Genomic DNA, 17,958 nt, shown 5'->3' with positions numbered 1-17,958 from the left:
GGAAATCCCATTTCCTTAACTTACTCCATATTTTTACTACTAGGATCATTCCCCTTACTCACTCAGTTATTTCATGGTTTATTGGAAAGAGGACTGGACCCTAGATTAAGAATTTTAAAGTTAGATAAAACCTGGGTTTGAGTCCTGACTCAACAATTTACCAGCTATGTGATCTTATAAGCAAATTGCATAACCTCTGAACTTTAGTTTCCTTGTAACAATATGGGGTATTTATATCACCTGTTTGACAGAGTTGTTCACGAAATCATAAAATCCCTGTAAGGTAATTCATATAGGATCACAGAGCTAGAAGGGTTCTTAGTGGTCATGTATTCTAATCTCCTCATTTTACCAGTGAAGAAAGTGCCAAGGACTTTGTGTAAGATCACACAGGTAGTAGTATTTAGATATGGCATTTGAACCCAGACCCCCTAACTTAAGAGCCAGTGCTTTTTCTACTATACCATACTTCCTTCTTTTTTTTAGCCTTGAAAAAAAATATATAGTAGAGACTTGACTGCTATTTTCAAATATTATAAGACTTGTCATGTGGAAGGATTAGAATTGTTTTACTTGTTCCCTCTAAGGAGAATTAAGACCAGTGGTCAGAAGTTATAGGGAAAGAGATTTTGGTTCAACATAAAGAAAGATTTTCAAACAGTTTTAAAAAAAATGGTAGATAGCTCCCTGGCACTGGAAGTCTTAAAGCAGAAATGGAATGACTATATGGGAATGATGTAAATGCCTTTAGATTGGAGTAGAGCAAGTCTAATGACATGTGGTCATTCAATCCATACTGCTATAACTCTGTGATATAGGTAATATAATTATGCTTCCATTTTATAGTAAAGAAAACTTAAGCTTATGTAAAGTTGTGATTTGCCTCAGGTCAGACAGAGAGTAAGTTTGAGTTGAGACTTGAAGTCACTTCTTTGAATTCCAAGTCTCGCACTCTTTCTATTATACTACTGTGTTCCTAGCCTGAGCAAATACTTTCAGTCATTTTTTTTTTTCCAGTTCCACCTTGGAGGTGAAACAGGTTAGAACTGAAAAGCCGTGTTTATGTGTTAACCTTGCCATGCTGGATTTTGTGAGTAAGCCCAGCATTTTAAAATTACGTATAAAGTATGCTAAAACTCATTGCATGCTAGTGCAATAGAATTTGGTCACTGAGGATTGTAATGTGGCTGACTCACTCTGGAGATGGGAAATGGAATAGGAATCCCAAGGCCATTTAGAAGAGAATTATTCTTAATTGCTAACTAAGCGGTAGTACTAATGGCCCATGTCAAACATGTCAAACTCTGGGAAATTCTTTGGTTTTAGGGGACCATAGCTAGGTTACAGTGTAAAAGCAGTTGTAAAAGGCCCGCAGGGAATGTGAAAGAGTTATATAAATAACCTATTTGTCTTTTTTTCCCCCCAGAAATATTGTAACTACCAAGGACACGTTGCAGGTTTCCCAAATTCAGTTGTCACACTCCACGCCTGTTCTGGACTCAGGTTTTTATTATATGTGGTTGATTGCAAAAACCAGATTTATAATATTTGATCATAATGAATATGCCGTGTTTAAAGTAGATATATGTGCAGAGATGTGGTAGCAGTTGCCAAATGAAAACCTGGGTGAGATTTTCTCATCTATCTTCAGATTGATTGTGAACTCATCTATCAGAGGAATATCTGAGCTTTATCAGACTTCCAAAGGCCATGCATCTATTCCCTTAACTTTGAGGACAAAATGGTTCACTTGATCTCCGTGAAACTGTCCGAGAATCCATTGATGGAACAATTCATGCTCCTGTTTTGTAATCTTAGAGAAATGGAGAACTGATTTTATGAAAAACTCTATCTTTTGGGGCAGCTGGATGGTGCAGTAGATAACGTTCTGGCCTTGGAGTCAGGAGGACCTGAATTCAAATCTGGCCTCAGACGCTTGACACTTACTAGCTGTGTGACCCTGGGCAAGCCACTTAACCCCAATTGCCTCAGCAAAAAGCAAAAAAAAACCCAAACAAATCAAAAGAAAAAAACAAAACAAAACCCTATATGTTTCAATTGTCCCTTTGGCATAATTTCTCTGCTTTCTAAGGCAGAAGAGGCCATGCTACGTACACTGTCTCTTGTGGAGTTCTCTGCACATTCTGGTTCTAGTTTTAGAGGGTTATGATTTTCCCTGTGGTCTGGAGAAGAGGAGAGCTGTCTATACTGCTGGCAGAATTGATATAAATATGTATGTATATGTATATTTAAATTTCTATTTATTTATTTTTGCAAGGCAATGGGGTGAAGTGACTTGCCCAGAGTCACACAGCTAATAAGTGCTGTGTGTCTGAGGCCGGATTTGAACTTGGGTACCCCTGACTCCAGGGCCGGTACTCTATCCACTGAGCCACCTAGCTGCCCCAGAATTGGTCTCTATTTTGAACTATCAAGTGACTTCTTCCCCAACGTGTAGCACCACGTATTCCTTCAGATTCCTTTAAGAGATCATAAGTCTAGGGTTGGAAGGGACCTCTGTGGGCATCTGGCTCAATCCCTGCGTTTGACAGATGAGTAAAGTCATCTCTGAGGATGGTGAAATGACTTACTAGTGTCTTCTCTATGTTGTATTTAACTACTTTGTATTTATTTGCATTTGTCCTTTTTATATTTATTTTGTCTATACTTACATGTGTCCTTGTTGTCTCTCCTATTAAAATGGAATCCCTACTCCTTTTGAGTGAGATTTTTTTCATTCATTTTGTTTGTATCCTCTAAACATAGGACTTGGTACAAGGTAGACATAATACATATTTGCTGAATTCTTGTCATTTGAGAATCTACCAGAATTCTATAATATATATTTGATTTTCGTATTTTTAAACCATTTTTTTTTGCAGAGGATTACTGCAGTTTGAAAATGTTACTTATGGAGTTGAGCCCGTTGGGCCTACAGGTGGATTTCAGCATCTTATTTATCGATTAAGAAATGAAAACACAGATCTTGCTGTTTTAGCAGAAAATAATACACACATGGAATCAGAGGACCTGGAATATATAGCTGATACTAGTGTTGAAGTGAGTTCTGGAAATTTTACCAATACTTCCAAAGGCTTTATTACTCATCTACCTAAAATGATTATTAAAATTAACTGGGATGTTGTGCCATCTCTCTTTTTTGTAATCATCCTACCTATCAGCCCTCATTCACCTTTTTGTGACCAATTTGCCTTTATATTCCCATCATTACTTCTTAAGGAAGCTTTCTTTCTTCAAGCATCTACTTTGTGGTTCTCTCATCCATATGTGCACAGAGGCTAGCATTTTTTGATCCTGTTTTAAGTTGGCCCCTTGGTAGAGTGCTGTGTTCTATGGGAACTTAAATACAAGTTGTCAGTTTTTAAAAATCACAGTACATTCTTGGGAATAGAGTCACAAAGAGGATTTTTAGAAAAATTTCATTCCTAATCAAGATTAGGAATTAAATCATCAAAAATATATCTATCAATATATCAAAAACAGATTCAACAACTACAAACCTCTGGAATCATATAAATAGGAACATTATACTTGGATGTATAAAATAAATATAAATATATTTTTAGACATTGGTTATATGAAATCTTCAACATACTGTGCCATATTGTAGATCAGGGGTTCTTAATCTTTTTGTGTGTCATGGATCCCTTTGGCAATGTGAAAATGATAAACTCCTCAGAATAATATCTTTAAATAATTGAAGGAAATGCTAAGTTTCAGTTAGAAGTTAGGGAAAATAATGCTATAATTTTTTTTCTATCAAAAGTTTACAGATGCCCTGAAATCTTAGCCCCATACTAAGAACCCTTGTTGTTGGTAGAAGGTTTAAGTGGACTCTAGGGTAAACTTGAGTCAAAATGGCAGATAATGCATTTTAATCCAACTCTATAGGAATCATAAATTGCATTTAAAACTAGTATGCTAGTTATCATAAGCATTTAGTTAATAATTTGCTTGCCTTCTTAACGATAGGTGGCTTTTTTTAGTACTTTATGAAGTACCTTGTTCACATTATCTCATTTGATCCTCACAACTTTGTGAGGTAGGTGATGTGAGTGTTATTAACTCCATTTAATAGATTAGAATTAGGGCTCAGAGAGATTGCTCATGGTCATATAATGAATAATTTGAACTCAACCTCTGTGGACTCTAAATTCAGCACTCTTTCTACTATATCGTGCTGCCTCTCCAATTCTTAGAATTTAAAAGGATTTTTCAGGAGGTAGGTGGAAAGAGAGGAATGGGGTAGGAAGAAAGGGTGGGAGGAATGATTGATGGTCCAGGTTTCTGTAAAATGCTGTCCCAAATAGATTCAATTTATTTTCAGTTGGTAAGTTTCTTCAGAGCAAGAAAGGGTCATTTCAAATAATTCATGGAAAGAACTTTATTAAAAATAGTAATTTATGGATTGATTTGGTAGTAGCAGGGCCTAGGTTCAAGTCTTAGCTTGACATTTATGAGTGGTGTTAAGTCAGAGTAGGCATTTATCCTTTCTGAGCCTCAGATTCTGTATCTGTGTAGTATGGCTGTCCCAACATGGCTCAAAGGGAGGGAAGAATAAGCATTTTGAGCATCCTCCCCTCCCCCACCTTTCTCCAAAGGAGATAATTCTTTCTGGGAAGAAAAGTAAGAGGTTGGAGCCAGAGCCTGGCTACTTTGTTCTTCTCACAGAGAGGAGGTACCTGGTTAGAATTATATTTAACTGCTCTCTTAAGTATTGTTAGTTTAGGGGAAGTAATTTAAGCTAAACTCTTGATGCTATTTATTAATGGGGAAAGGGAGGCCCCAAGCTTTATGTCCAGGGATTGATTTCCTTCCCACCAAATACCAGTTCCACAATGAACCCATGTGAAAAATGGCAAAGAAACTCATTTATCAAAGTTAATAGCAAAACAGAAATCAGAGAAAGTATACATATGAGAAAATATACCGTACAAAACAAGCGAAGGAGCTCTCCCATTGTTGGTATAGGCTAACCATCAGGATCATTAGACTTGTTTGTGGCGTGGCAGCTATGCCAGGTTGACTATCAGGATTGTTGGAGCTCTGTTGTTTGAATCTGTACCCTAAGAATCTCAGTAGCAGTCTTGGACTGGAAAGGTATTGCCTCTGGGTTCAATTCTCCTGCCCTTTAATAATACACACAAGTCTCCTTCAGTGGAGCCCATAGCTGAGTCCGAAGGTTTTTGTATAGCTGGTGGACAGGTTTTTTTCCTCCAGCCTTTGCTTAGGTATCCTTCAGTTCTTTCCACTTACTCAGTAGAAAGCCCAACTAACTCTCCTATGGGCGATATTGGCTGTGGTCAGTAATTCCAATAGGGCACCCTACGTTGTCTGGTGCTATTTGGTAAACAAGTAAGTTGTCTAGTCTCTCAATAACTTTGTATGGGTCAGTTTTCCATTGGTCAGCTAACGTGAAAGCCAATGTACCTCAATAGAACTCTTATCTCCTTGTTTAAGGTCTTGACGTCATACTTTGGCAAGATAATGTCTTTTGTTTCTTGTCACAGATTTTATGAGCTGAAGCTGTGAATGGTTAGTAGAGATCTCTCAGCTTCTCTTTAAATTATGAGATGTATCTAACATGTTCAAGGTCAACTAGGTGGCACAGCAGATAGAGCACTGGGCTTGGAGTCAGGAAGACTCATGTTCATTAGTTCAAATCTGGCATCAGACATTGAGTAGCTGTGTGACCCCAGACAAGTCACTTAATCCTGTTTGCCTCAGTTCATCATCTATAAAATGACCTGGAGAAGAAAATTGCAAACCAATCCAGTATCTTTGTCATGAGAGTTGGACACAACTGAAAATGACTGAACAACAACAACAAGAATGACAACAACAACAATCTAACATGTCCAACAATGTGCAATTAAATTGTTGAGACTGTAGACCTCTTTGAGGATGGTTAGGAGTAGTTTTTGATTTTCTGATAATTGCCAAGGTCAACATTTCCTTAAGTCACTTGCTCTCTAAGTCTCTACTTCGGCTAGCTTGGATTTTGGCAGGGAATTCATATACTGACAAATACTTTCTCCATAGCACCTTAGCAGCATTAGATACTTTTGGTTGGGTAATACTTGTACATATCTAGTGAAATGGTCAGTCACCACTAAGATATAACTCACATTTTTACTATCTCCTTCTAAATTTGTTGGTACTTATATGCTCTAAATATGAAGTATGAATTGGTAATATTTTCCTTTGTACACAAAGGTATAAAGGTGTAAGTTTCACAATTTTTAATGACATCTATAGTCATCTTAGGTGGTTTCTTACCAGCCCTAGGGTTCTTTCTTGATTCATATGTCCAAAGTTATCATGTAAGGTATTCATGGCTATTGAGCTGTATGCTTTTGGACAAAACCAACCTCATCCTGATTACATTTGTGGGATTAGTCACAGTTGAAGGCAGCACTCCACTGCACAGCTCCATCTTCTGCCATTGCCTTTGTAGTAAAGTGCTTTTTGCTATCTGCAACTTTAAATGAGTAGGTTCATTTCCCTCTTTGGGGGTGGTTTTACTTCTCTTAGTCCTCTGTAATCTATTTGTTCTCACCACCAGTCATTTGTAGACAACTGTGGCAAAGAAGATTGATTCAGCATCACAAGATTTACACACATACTTGGCATGCTGTCTGATGGAAGCCCCAAGTTCTTGGCCATACTTCTGTTCAGTTGTAATCTAGTGACTCAAGCTTCACAAAATGCCCTTAATCTTCTGTTATCACTATACATAGTTATAGTATTGTGTGACATTCTGGACAAAGCATCTATATCCCCTTAGCCTTGGCAGGCCTGGAATGTGTGCTGAAGTAATAATTGACCAGTGCTGCTACTCTAGAAAGCAGCATCCAACTTGGCGCTGGTCAGGATATAAATCAATAGATTGTTACCAGTCCACATTTTGGATTTTGCTCCATATGTATTCTTTCTGAATGTCTTAGTAATGTCCCACTTTAAAGACAATAACTTAAGGTTATGAACAGTGTAGTGAGACTCACTGTCAGTCAAACCTCTGCTGGCAAAGTAATGGGCCTCTGGTGGCCATTTTTCCTTGTTATAGGACATCTCTTATCTTAGCAGTGATTTCTGTGTCTTCATTGCTCTGATGCCATTAGATACACAAAGGTTATGAACCAAACCCAGGAAAAATCTCTGCAGTACAATTCCTGCATTCTCAGGTTCTACAGTGCCTTTCTGTATCACAATAGCATGACAATACAAAGACAGCTCTAAAAGACTTTGGTTTTAAAATGCTATCTATCACCAGAGAAAGAACTGATGGTGTCTGAATACAGATTGAAGCATCCTTTTTTTACTTTCTTTTTTATCTTGAGGTTTTTTTTTTGGAGGGGTCTATATTTTCTTCCACAATATGACTACTATGGAAATGTTTTGTATGTTTTGCATGTTTTGCTATATTGAATTGCTTGCCTTCTTAGTTGGGAGTGGGGTGGAGAGGGAGGAAGGGAGAGAATTTGGAACTCAAAGTTTTAAAAACAAATGTTAAAAATTGTTTTTACATGTAACTGGGGAAAATAAAATATTAAATACACATAATTTTTTTTAAAAAAATTAAAAAAAGAAGTTTTTAGGTAGTCCAATTGAGAAATATAATCTTTCTAGCCAGATAAGATTTGTTAAGCACTGCCAGCCTTACCTTGCAAGTAAGTTTGAGAGTTTGGAGAGTCAGTGTAGTATGCAGAGAAGAGGAATTTCCTGAGAATCCTGCCTCTTGCAGTGAAAAGATCATATAAACAGTTCCTACAGAACAAAGGACTCTTCTGGAAGATTGGGGTGCCAGAGATCAGAACACAGCTGCCCATCTTTTACATGGAATTATTTTGATAGTGCAACTTGTGGGCAGAGGGTTGCTTGGATAGAAGTCCCTAAGTGTGATGTCCTTTGTTGGGGCTAGGGGGTTTAGTTCCAAAGCATGAGGTGGGGATTTCTTTCTACCTTCAAGAATGATTAATGACAAAGACAGAGATGTATTCTTGGTGGGAGAAATCCCCCTCACTCACATGCTGCACAATGGAAGAAAGTTTAAAGGGAAAATATAATAAATAAAATTTTAAAATTTTAAATTAAAATTAAATTAAAAAAATAAATAAAAATAAAATATAAAAAGTGACTAAAAAGAGTCTGTGAGGTGTACTAACTCCCTTTTTATAGTCAAGCATGGTGGATGTCTTTTCCCAACAGTCTGGTTTTCCAGTATGCAAAAGAACTCCACACTGTCTACAACCACTTGAAAATACTTCAAATAGAGTCATGTAAATTAAAGCAACTCTGAGGTTCTAATACCATTCAGATTTGTGAAAATGATAGTTGTTGGTGGGGCTATGGAAAAATAGATACACTCATGAACTCTTTGTGGAATTTTGAATTGGTCCAGCCATTCTGGAAAACAACTTGGAGCTGAGTCCCAAAAGACACTGAATTGTGCCTACTCTTTGACCCAGTGAAACCGCTTTTTATCCTATGTCCTAGAAACAACAAAGAGAGAGAAAAAGACTGAGAATCCAAAAATAGTTATAATGATCAGCTACTATTAACTGGGGACAGGTAGGTGATGTAGGGAATAGAATGTTGGTCCTGGAGTCAAAAAGACCTGAGTTCAAATCCAGCCACAGATACTCACTAGCTTTGTGACCCTGAGCACTTAACCCTGTTTGCCTCAGTTTCCTCATGCTGAAAATGAGATGGAGAAGGAAATGGTTAACCATTCTAGTATCTTTACTAAATGTCCCGATTTTTTAAAAAAGTTAGACTTTGAAAATTATAGGCCAGTGAATTTTACCTCCTTGGAAAATTCTGTAGTGGGTCAGTAAAAAGATGGTTGTTGAGCATCTACAAAGGGAGGGGCAGAGTTGCTGAGAGCTAGAGAAAAGAGAGATCCTGGTCTTCTGGCTTCAGCCTTAAGATAGAAGACATGACATTCCAGGCTGTCTTCAGGTCCCTGAAGGGAGAGAAAAACTCTGAGAAGAAGCCGAGATACAGAGGAGCACAACCTCAATCATGTTCTTATCCTCAGGTTACTATATTAGAAAGTGAGGGAATTTCCTTTTGGGTGAAATCTGAGACTCTCTGTCTGTGTTGAGCTGAGGTATGTTGTTCCTAATGGGATAATTCATTTGCTCTTTGTGTTGTCTGATATAAATTCTCCAAGGTATACTTTTTCTGATTTGTGTTTTTGCTATCGACTTGTATAGATGAGTTTATTTGCTATTTTCTTCATGTGTTCATTGTGGAACTGGAATTTGATGAGAAAGGAGCCTTGAATATATAACATAAGGAACTTCTTCATTCAGGGTTAGCAATTAGGATTGCAAATTATTTCTCCTAGATTGGCAATATTTAAGGGATCAGATAGATATAATTATAGTCTAGCATCCCCTCTATCTGAGGAGAGCAGAATGGCCAAGCTTCAGGCCCCAACCTCCTGCTTCTCCTCCTAGAAGGAATCAGTTTCCCTTGGAGAAGGGTGGGGAAGGAGGCTCTAGAGATATCTATTCTTACCTTCATGTGAACCAGATCTAGACAGACTCGTGTAGACACATATAACCTACATAGGCAGAACACCACAAAAACATGTACCCGGACTCCCTATATTTGAATTAGTATCACTCCCTCTCTACTATTTCCCTAACTCTCCCCACTCCCAAATAAAGCCCTTCCTTTTAACAAAATATAACAGAAATATAGTCAAGCAAAACAAATTTCTGTTGTAACACTTGTGTCTGGTATTGTTTCATTCTATTCCTATGGTTTTATCACTTTTCCTTCCAAGAGACTGGGAAAACTTGCTTCATCATAAGCCTTGTAGAATAGTGCTTGGTTATTTCATTGATCAGAGTTCTTAAATATACAAAGTTATTTTCCCTTACAATGTCATCGTCATTGTGTAAATTGTTCTTCCGGTGCTACTCACTACATGCTACATTAATTTATTCAATATTTATTAACATAGGTACACTGTGCCACACAGTTACTTGTAAAGTGCTTTGCAAATTTTAAAGCACCATGTAAATGCTAGCTAGAATGATTACGATGATGATGATGGTTATGATATCTTTTAATATTCTTCTGAATCTCTCCTTTTTCATCATTACTTATAGTGTAATAATAATTACATTGCATTCATATATCCAGCCATTTTTTCAGCCATTTTTTTCCAGCCATTCCCCGAATGATTGGCAACTACTTTGTTTCTAGGTCTTTGTTACAATAAAAATGCTGCTATAAATATTTTTGTACATATGAGTCTTTTCCCTTTTTGATCTCTTTGGGGATTTATTGCTTATGTCCTATTGCAAAGTCATAGAATTTGAGTTAGAAAAGACCTTAGCAACTAAAAGTCATAATTATAACTTTATTATCCAGAATATATACTGATTTTTCATGTTACCTCACTGATATTCCAATGGTCCTTTTTGCCTGCCTTTTAAAATGGGAAGTTGATTTGAGGGTTATGATTAGGGGAGGGAGAATAAGGGGAAATCAACCTACATAGTGAGTGTTCTTTATAAAAATTCTCATTTTAACTTGAATGACAGGATAATTTACACATTATGATATATATAGCATTTTCCATGCTACTTTGCAAGCAAAATAAACTTTACATCGTTCTCTCCAGGTTAATGCCCCAATCTAGACTGTTTTCTAATAGGTAAAATTACCTGGAGACTGGTAGTGATTGAACCTGAACCTATTTCAGGCTCTTAGGGATAAGGTCAGCAACCTCATAGAATATTTTCTTTTAAAAGTCTTGATCAACTGATTAAATTATGGTTCTTGTTCTTTTCTTTGATGCTATTGGGAATTGTTACCACACTAAAAAGATTTCTTTTATAGAATTAGAGTTGAAATTTGATTCTCTTGAACTGTGACATTCAATCTCTTGTCCTAAGTGACTGGTAATAGAATCCTAATTGTAGAGCAAATTCATATATGATCTTCCTGTTGTGCAGATAAACCTATATTAAAATCTTGCTTAATATCTTATTGTGTCATCGAGGGGATCCTGAATTCTCAAAAGCTATGGGAGTGAAGCTGACATGCTGGTTGTTCTAACCAAGCTAGAAAGCTTTTGAGGATTAGCTCAGAAACAGACTGACTGTTTTCTGAGTATCAGCCTACCTTTATCATGAGAAGTGAGAGTGTAACTACATTAGTAGAGAAAATGTTGATGAAACCATGGGTCCTTAAAGTATTGCAAACCTAGACCACAGAACAGGGAACAATTAAAGCTATAAGAGACAATGAATTTATTAAGCACTTAGAAATTTGGGTACTTTTCCAAAAGAACTTGTGTGTTAAATATGGCAAGGAACCAGTTATAGACAGGTTGTCCCCAAAGTCTTAGTGCAGTTTTAATTTTAAAATTTATCTCTGCCCTTTCCTTCCCATCCCCATCAATGTTGCTGATAGATTGCTAATGTATAGCGAATTATGAAACTTCTTACAATTTCTCATTTTTTTTCCAGTCAAGATCATTTGGTCCAAAGCTGTCTCCTCAGTATGTGGAAATACATATTGTCTTGGACAAAGGTTTGGTATGTCTTTATTTCTTTGATCTTAAGTAGTTATGTGTTTCCATTTCTAGGGCTTGGGACAAATTATACTATGTACCCCTTCCACTTTTTCCAATTCCCCTCAAATTTTTATCCAGGGTAAAATTATTAGAAGTGAACATTGACGATTAGAGTTAAAAGTAATCTTGGTCTTGTGCTGGGGCAGAAAATTTAGAGGGTGCAAAATTTAAAGGGCCTCCTCATACTCATACTTTTTCAGTAGAATAGAAGGAGGTGAGAAATACAAGCTCAGAGACTGAGGGCAGAGAAGCCACAGAACTACTATCCACTTTCCAGTCCTCTCTGGTAAAGACTCTAAACGTTACCTGTGGTCTGGAGTAAACAATTTATGTGATCTCTTCAAGCTCTGTGGTTGTGTCCTCTAGGCCACTCTAGTAACTAATTCTACCTCCCACTCAGTGGAATTTGTACTTGTTACTTTTTATTGCTATATTTTGTTTTTGCATTATCTGTGTTTTCCAATGTATCCCTCTTTCTAGTCCTTCCAGCGAGCTATCCCATATAGTAAAGTATGAAGAAAGGAAGAAGGAAAAAAACCTGCATAAAACCAAATAAGATAAAAAAAATTCTAGTGTTAGAGGCAGTACCTTCCCCACGGTTTCTCACTTAGGCGAAGGAGCTGTGGAGTGATGTATTTTCCTATCCTTTATTTGGGGCCAACCTTGGTCCTTATAATTCTAGAGCGTTCAATTTCAGTAGTTTGGTGTTCTATTTTCATTGCTGTATTCATTGTGCATGTGATCTTCTTAATTCTGCTTACTTTACTTTGTACCAGTTTATGTAAATCTTTGTGTGTTTCTCAATATTCATTTTGTTTGTTGTTTCTTATAACACAGTAATATTCTATTACATTCATGTACCACAATCTGCTTAGCTGTTTCCCAATTAATGCATGTTATTTCCAGTTCTTTGGTACCAAAACAAGTATGGCTATAAATATTTTGGGGTATGTAGAGCCTTTCCTTTTGCAGGTATATACCTAGCAGTGGAATAACTGGGCCAAAGGTTATGGGCATTTCACTCACTTTTTTCATAATTCCAGATTGTTTTTAATAGCAATTTTACCATTTTGCATGAATGTGCCTTTATTTCAACAACTCCTCCAATATTTACTATTCCCTTTTGTCCTCTCTGTCAATTTTGCTGGGTGTGAGGCAAATATCAGCGTTATTTTGGTAAACATTTTTTTCTTATTAATAATTTGGAACATTCTTCCATTTCAAAATATGTGATGATTTAATTTTGGAGGGTTTTATTAATGATTCATAGAATTTGTCTACATTTCCAACAGAGGATTTTTGGGTTGAAATTTTGCTGGGTCTTTTTTTTTCCTAGTAGGTTTGTCACCTACATTCCTAATAGAGCAATCAGTAGGTACATACTTTGCCATGAAACTCCACATTTGGATGCCAAAAACCCAGCCAACCCAAAAAAATCTTTTATAAGCTGTAAACTTAGCAACCTCTATACCTCAATTCCACAATTCCATTCAATGTGATAATATAAAGACAAAAACCAAAACAAACACATCAATCAGAATTTTAGAATGAATCTGTCAGAAGGAGGCATTAATTGGCTCTATTCTCAGGCCCAACTATTTGCCCCTAAGCATGTCCTGTGACTGCTCCTGAAAGATGTCAGTCTAATATAACCTTTAATAGCTACTCCTGTAACGGTATGCTTTTTTGATATGGATCATAAATTTAGAGCTGTAAGGGACCCTAGAAATCCCCTTATCTAACCTACTCATTTTATAGATGAGGAAATTGAATCCCAGATAGGTTAAGTTCCTAAGGTCAAACAACTACTTCTTGTTTCCTTTTCCTGTCATTAATCATGCTTTGCCATTCCCCAACCCTGGATTACTTCTACCACATTCTGACTTTGCTCTTATTTACTGCCAAACAGATCTGGAGGAAATTATAAAACTGAGTTGCCTCAGTCCACTAAAAATTTAGTGCTGGCTATTTTCAACAAGGCTCATATTGCAGCAAAACAAATCTTCCTGTTTGATTCTCTATTCTACTCATAGTAATGGCTGTTCTAGCCCTTCTCTTTTCTCCTCATACCTTTCATGCCACTTCTCTTCCCTCCCACCCCACCCTGGTCAGCAGAGTATCTTGCCTTACATTTCACTGGAAAATTGAGGTTATTTGTCAAGATATCCTGCTTCTATCTTTTCCTCATCTCATCACAAATCTCTTACGTCATCCTTCATTATTTCTTTCTTTAGTCTATAATGAAGAGAGGTTAGCCGAGGTACGTGCACCCATGATCTCATCACCTCCCATCTTTCCCAAGGAGTTGTACCACTATCATCCTCCTCCCTTTAGTTTCTCCATGTCTACTAGATCCTTTTGTGCTTACTATAAACAAACCCAAGTCTCTTTTATCCTTAAAAAAGTACTCATTTGAATGTCCTATATATCAATGCTCATCTAAGTGAAACTCCTTGAAAACGTTGTCTTCACTTAATTCCTCAACTTCTTCTCATCTCACTGTTTTCTAAACTTTCACAAATCTGGCTTCTGACCTCATCATTCAACTGACACTGCTCTTGGAAAAATTACTTATGATCTCTTCAGTGGTATACCTAAGGGTCTTTTCTCATTCTTAATCCTTCTCAACTTCTCTGCATTGTCGATTACACACTGTTGATTACCTTTATCCTCTTGGATAGTCTCTTCTCTCTGGGTTTTAATGACATTACTGTCTCTTGGTTTTCCTCCTACCTCTAACCTGGCCATTTCTCATTAGTCTCCTTTGCTGTATGATCATTCACGTTATGTCCACTCAATATGAGTGTCCCCTAATGGATTTTTATAGTTTCTGTTCTCTTTCTTTTCATTTTGTGCTCTCATCAGCTCCTATGGTTTCAGTTATCTCTATGAAATTTACCCCTAGATCTATATATCCAGTCCTAGTTTATCTCCTGAGTTCTAGTACTACATCACCATCTACCTGTTCTATATTTTGGAGTGGCATAGGCATCTCAAACTCAACAGAACTTTCCCCCCAAACCTACTATCTTCAAAACTTCCCCATACTATTCAGAACACTTCCAGTCTAACCCCACTTTGCAACCTCAGACTCATCCTCAACTTCTCACTCCACCTCACTAACCCCATATATTGAATCATTTGCCCAATCTTGTTGTTCATACTTCCTCAACATCTCTGTATCTATATCCTCTTCGCTTCACTCATGTAGAACACAGGAGGCATTTAATAAATACTTGTTGACTTGATTGGACAAGCACTACCTTAATTTATACTGTCATCAATTCTCTCCTGCACTATTACCTCTAGATTTCTAATTGGTCCTTTTTCCTGAAGTCTGTCCCGCTCTAATCTATACTCCACACAACTGCCAAAGTGATTTTCTTTTTTTTTTTTTAATTTAGAAGTTTTATAAAAACAAAATATACTGGGAAACACATACATACATACATTTCCTATAGGTTATTAATACCATATTAATTTCATGTTTAGATTCCCACTGGTATCTTATCCCCAGAGAATTCTTTTAGCTTATCTTTATGAATGGACATATTTAATGAAATTCTGTAGGGTTTTAGTGGTGATTTTATTGAGCAGGTATCCAACTCATTTGAAAACCAAGGTTTCTAAATAGAGTTCTGATGGAAAGCTTACCACCTTTTAAAAAGAAATTGTTGATGAAGAAGGCAGTTTTTAATAAAGCAATTATTATCTTTGTTGCTATAACACAAATATTTGACTTGGCTTTGCTAGAGATTTATATTCATTTATTTTAGGCCAATTTTAGCAATTAAAAATTATTAATCACCCAAAGTGATTTTCTTAAAGCACAGATCTGACCATGCTGATTATGTCAAACCTCCACTCAATAAATTACAATAGCTCCCTAATGTCTCTAGGATGAAACATCAGCTCATGTTTGGCATTTAAAATTCTTCACAACCTGATTCCTTCCTGCATCTCCATCCTTCTTACACATTATTCTCTCCATGCACTCTGTGAACCAGCTACGCTGGCCTTCTTAGTGTCTCTCACACAAGCAATTTCACCTTCCATTTCTGTGCCTTTGCCGCAGCTATCTTGCATATCTGAAATGATCTCCCTTGTCAGGTCTACCTTTTAGAATCCCTGGGGTCCTTCAGGACTCAGTTCACATTCCACCTTCAGAAGACCTGTTCTTCTCAGCTGCCAGTGATTTCTCTTTTAAGTTACCTTCCCTGTACATAGTATGTATTTTGTATATCTCTCTATATAAAACATGTTATCTTCCCTATTCCAGTGTAAACTATGTAAGTAAGAGGACAGAGACTTTTTAAAATTGTTTTTTCTTTGTATCCCCAGCTCTTAGCACAATCAGTACCAACCTCATAAGTAAGCACTAAAGCACTTAATAAATGCTTATTGATTGACTAGTTGATTGAAGGAATAGAATCAGATTTTGAACCCAGATTCACTGACTCCAAATCCGCTGTTCTTTCTTATACACAAGACTGTTTGATGAACTGTCTCTGTCTCTGCTATGACAGCATGGTAGTTGTCTAGAGGATACTAGTTAAGATCTTTCACATAGTTGCCTTTGACTTTTGGTAGCTTCGATTACAATGCTGTGTCTGCTGAGAATAATGGTTGTTGTCCTTTGTTCTTGAAGAGGACCAAAATAACATCACTATGTTGGAGTCAAATTACAGTGTGTCTGACTGTGGCTGATCGGACCAGTAGGAGTTCAGATTGCTCTACTGCAGGTTTGCCACATATAGTCCATATGAACATTTGGGGTAGATTCTCTAAATTTGTTCATCTTGCTTTTCTTTTGAGCTACTTCAATTCTGTTTTGCTCATAGATCACAGAACCTTCTCTGATGAGGACATGTCATGCTAGGCCCGTGTCTCTCATGTCACACAATCAATTCCAAAGTTTTTAAGAGAGACCTGGAGAGTGTTCTTATATTGCTTTTTCTGACCGCCGTGTGAGTGCTTGCCCTGTATGAGTTCTCCATAAAATAGTCTTTTTGGCAAACATATATTTGGCATTCAAGCAACATGGCCAGCCCGTTGGAGTTGTGCTCTCTGCAGTATTGAATGCTTAGCCATTTAGTTTGAGAAAGGACCTCAGCGTCTGGTATCTTATCTTGCCAGGAGATGTTCAGAATCTTCCTAAGACAATTCAAGTAGAAGCAATTCAGTTTCCTGGTATACTGTCTAGGTTTCACAGGCATACCACAATGAGTTCAGCACAATGGCCCTGTAAACCTTCAGTTTGGTATTCAGTCTAATATCTCTTCTTTTCCACACTTTCCTTCAGATCCTCCCAAACACTAAGCTAGCTCTGGCAGTGTGTGCATCAACCTCATTATCAATGTGTATGTCCCTGGAAAATACACTGCCAAGGTAAGTGAACTTATCCAAAGCATTCAAAACTTCTCCATTTGCTATAACTAATGGTTCACGTATAGATGGTATGGTGCTGGCTGATGGAACACCTGTGCTTTTTTGGTGTTACTTGTTAGGCCAAAATTAGCACAAGCAGCAGAAAATTGATCCATACTTTGTTGCATCTCACTTTCAGAGGCTGTATTGAGTGCACAATCATCTGCAAACAAAAAAATCATGCACCAACACTCTCTCCACTTTAGTCTTGGCTTGTAACCTTTTCAAGTTGAAGAATTTACCATGAGTGTGGGAGCTCACTTTGATGCCGTGTTTGTCCTCCTCAAAAGTGTTTGACAACATGGCTGATAACATCTTGCCAGAAAGCATGGGAGCAAGCACACAGCCTTGTTTCACTCTGTTGGTTAGTGGGAAAGCTCGAGAGCATCGTTCATGAACCAGAACCTGGGCAAGCATGCCGTTATGAAATTGATGTACAATACTGATAAACTTCTCCAGGCAATCAAATTTTGACATAATTTTCCATAAGCCCTTGTGACTGATAGTGTCAAAGGCCTTGATCAGATCTATAAATGTGTACAGGCCTCTGTTCTGCTCCTGGCATTTCTCCTAGAGTTATCAGGCAGCAAACACCGTATCAGTTGTTCCTTGGCCCTTTCTGAAGCCACATTGTCACTTAGGTAGATGATCATCTTCCAAGTGAAGGATTAGCCCGTTAAGGAGGACTCTGGTAGGATTTTGCCAGCAATGTCCCGTGATTATCACAGGCCAATCTATATCCTTTTTCTTTATAGAGATGGACAATGGAGGTGTCCTTGAACTCTTCAGGGATAATCTCCTTTTCCCATATAACCCAGAAAATTTCACTCAACTTTTGTATGAGCAATGGATCCTCCACCTTGTAAATCTCCGCTGGAATAGAATCAGTACCAGGTGCTTTGCCACATGAA

The 17,958-nt window shown here is 37.3% G+C and overlaps 1 protein-coding gene across 1 annotated transcript in view; it reads left to right on the top strand.

Annotated features, from left to right (window-relative positions):
- LOC114045335 (disintegrin and metalloproteinase domain-containing protein 32-like) overlaps positions 1–17,958 on the top strand; it is a 137,874-nt gene that overhangs the window by 28,592 nt on the left and 91,324 nt on the right. Inside the window, exons 5-7 of the mRNA XM_027865269.1 lie at positions 1,427–1,503; positions 2,883–3,060; positions 11,514–11,582. Of these exons, the coding sequence (XP_027721070.1) occupies positions 1,427–1,503; positions 2,883–3,060; positions 11,514–11,582 (324 nt within the window). The remainder of the gene's footprint in view (positions 1–1,426; positions 1,504–2,882; positions 3,061–11,513; positions 11,583–17,958) is intronic.

This window comes from Vombatus ursinus, unplaced genomic scaffold (genome assembly GCF_900497805.2).
Source record: "Vombatus ursinus unplaced genomic scaffold, bare-nosed wombat genome assembly UNPS02014778.1, whole genome shotgun sequence".
Classification (NCBI taxonomy): Eukaryota; Metazoa; Chordata; class Mammalia; order Diprotodontia; family Vombatidae; genus Vombatus; species Vombatus ursinus.
Note: the sequence above shows the minus strand (reverse complement) of the source record. Positions and strands in the feature narration are given on the sequence as shown.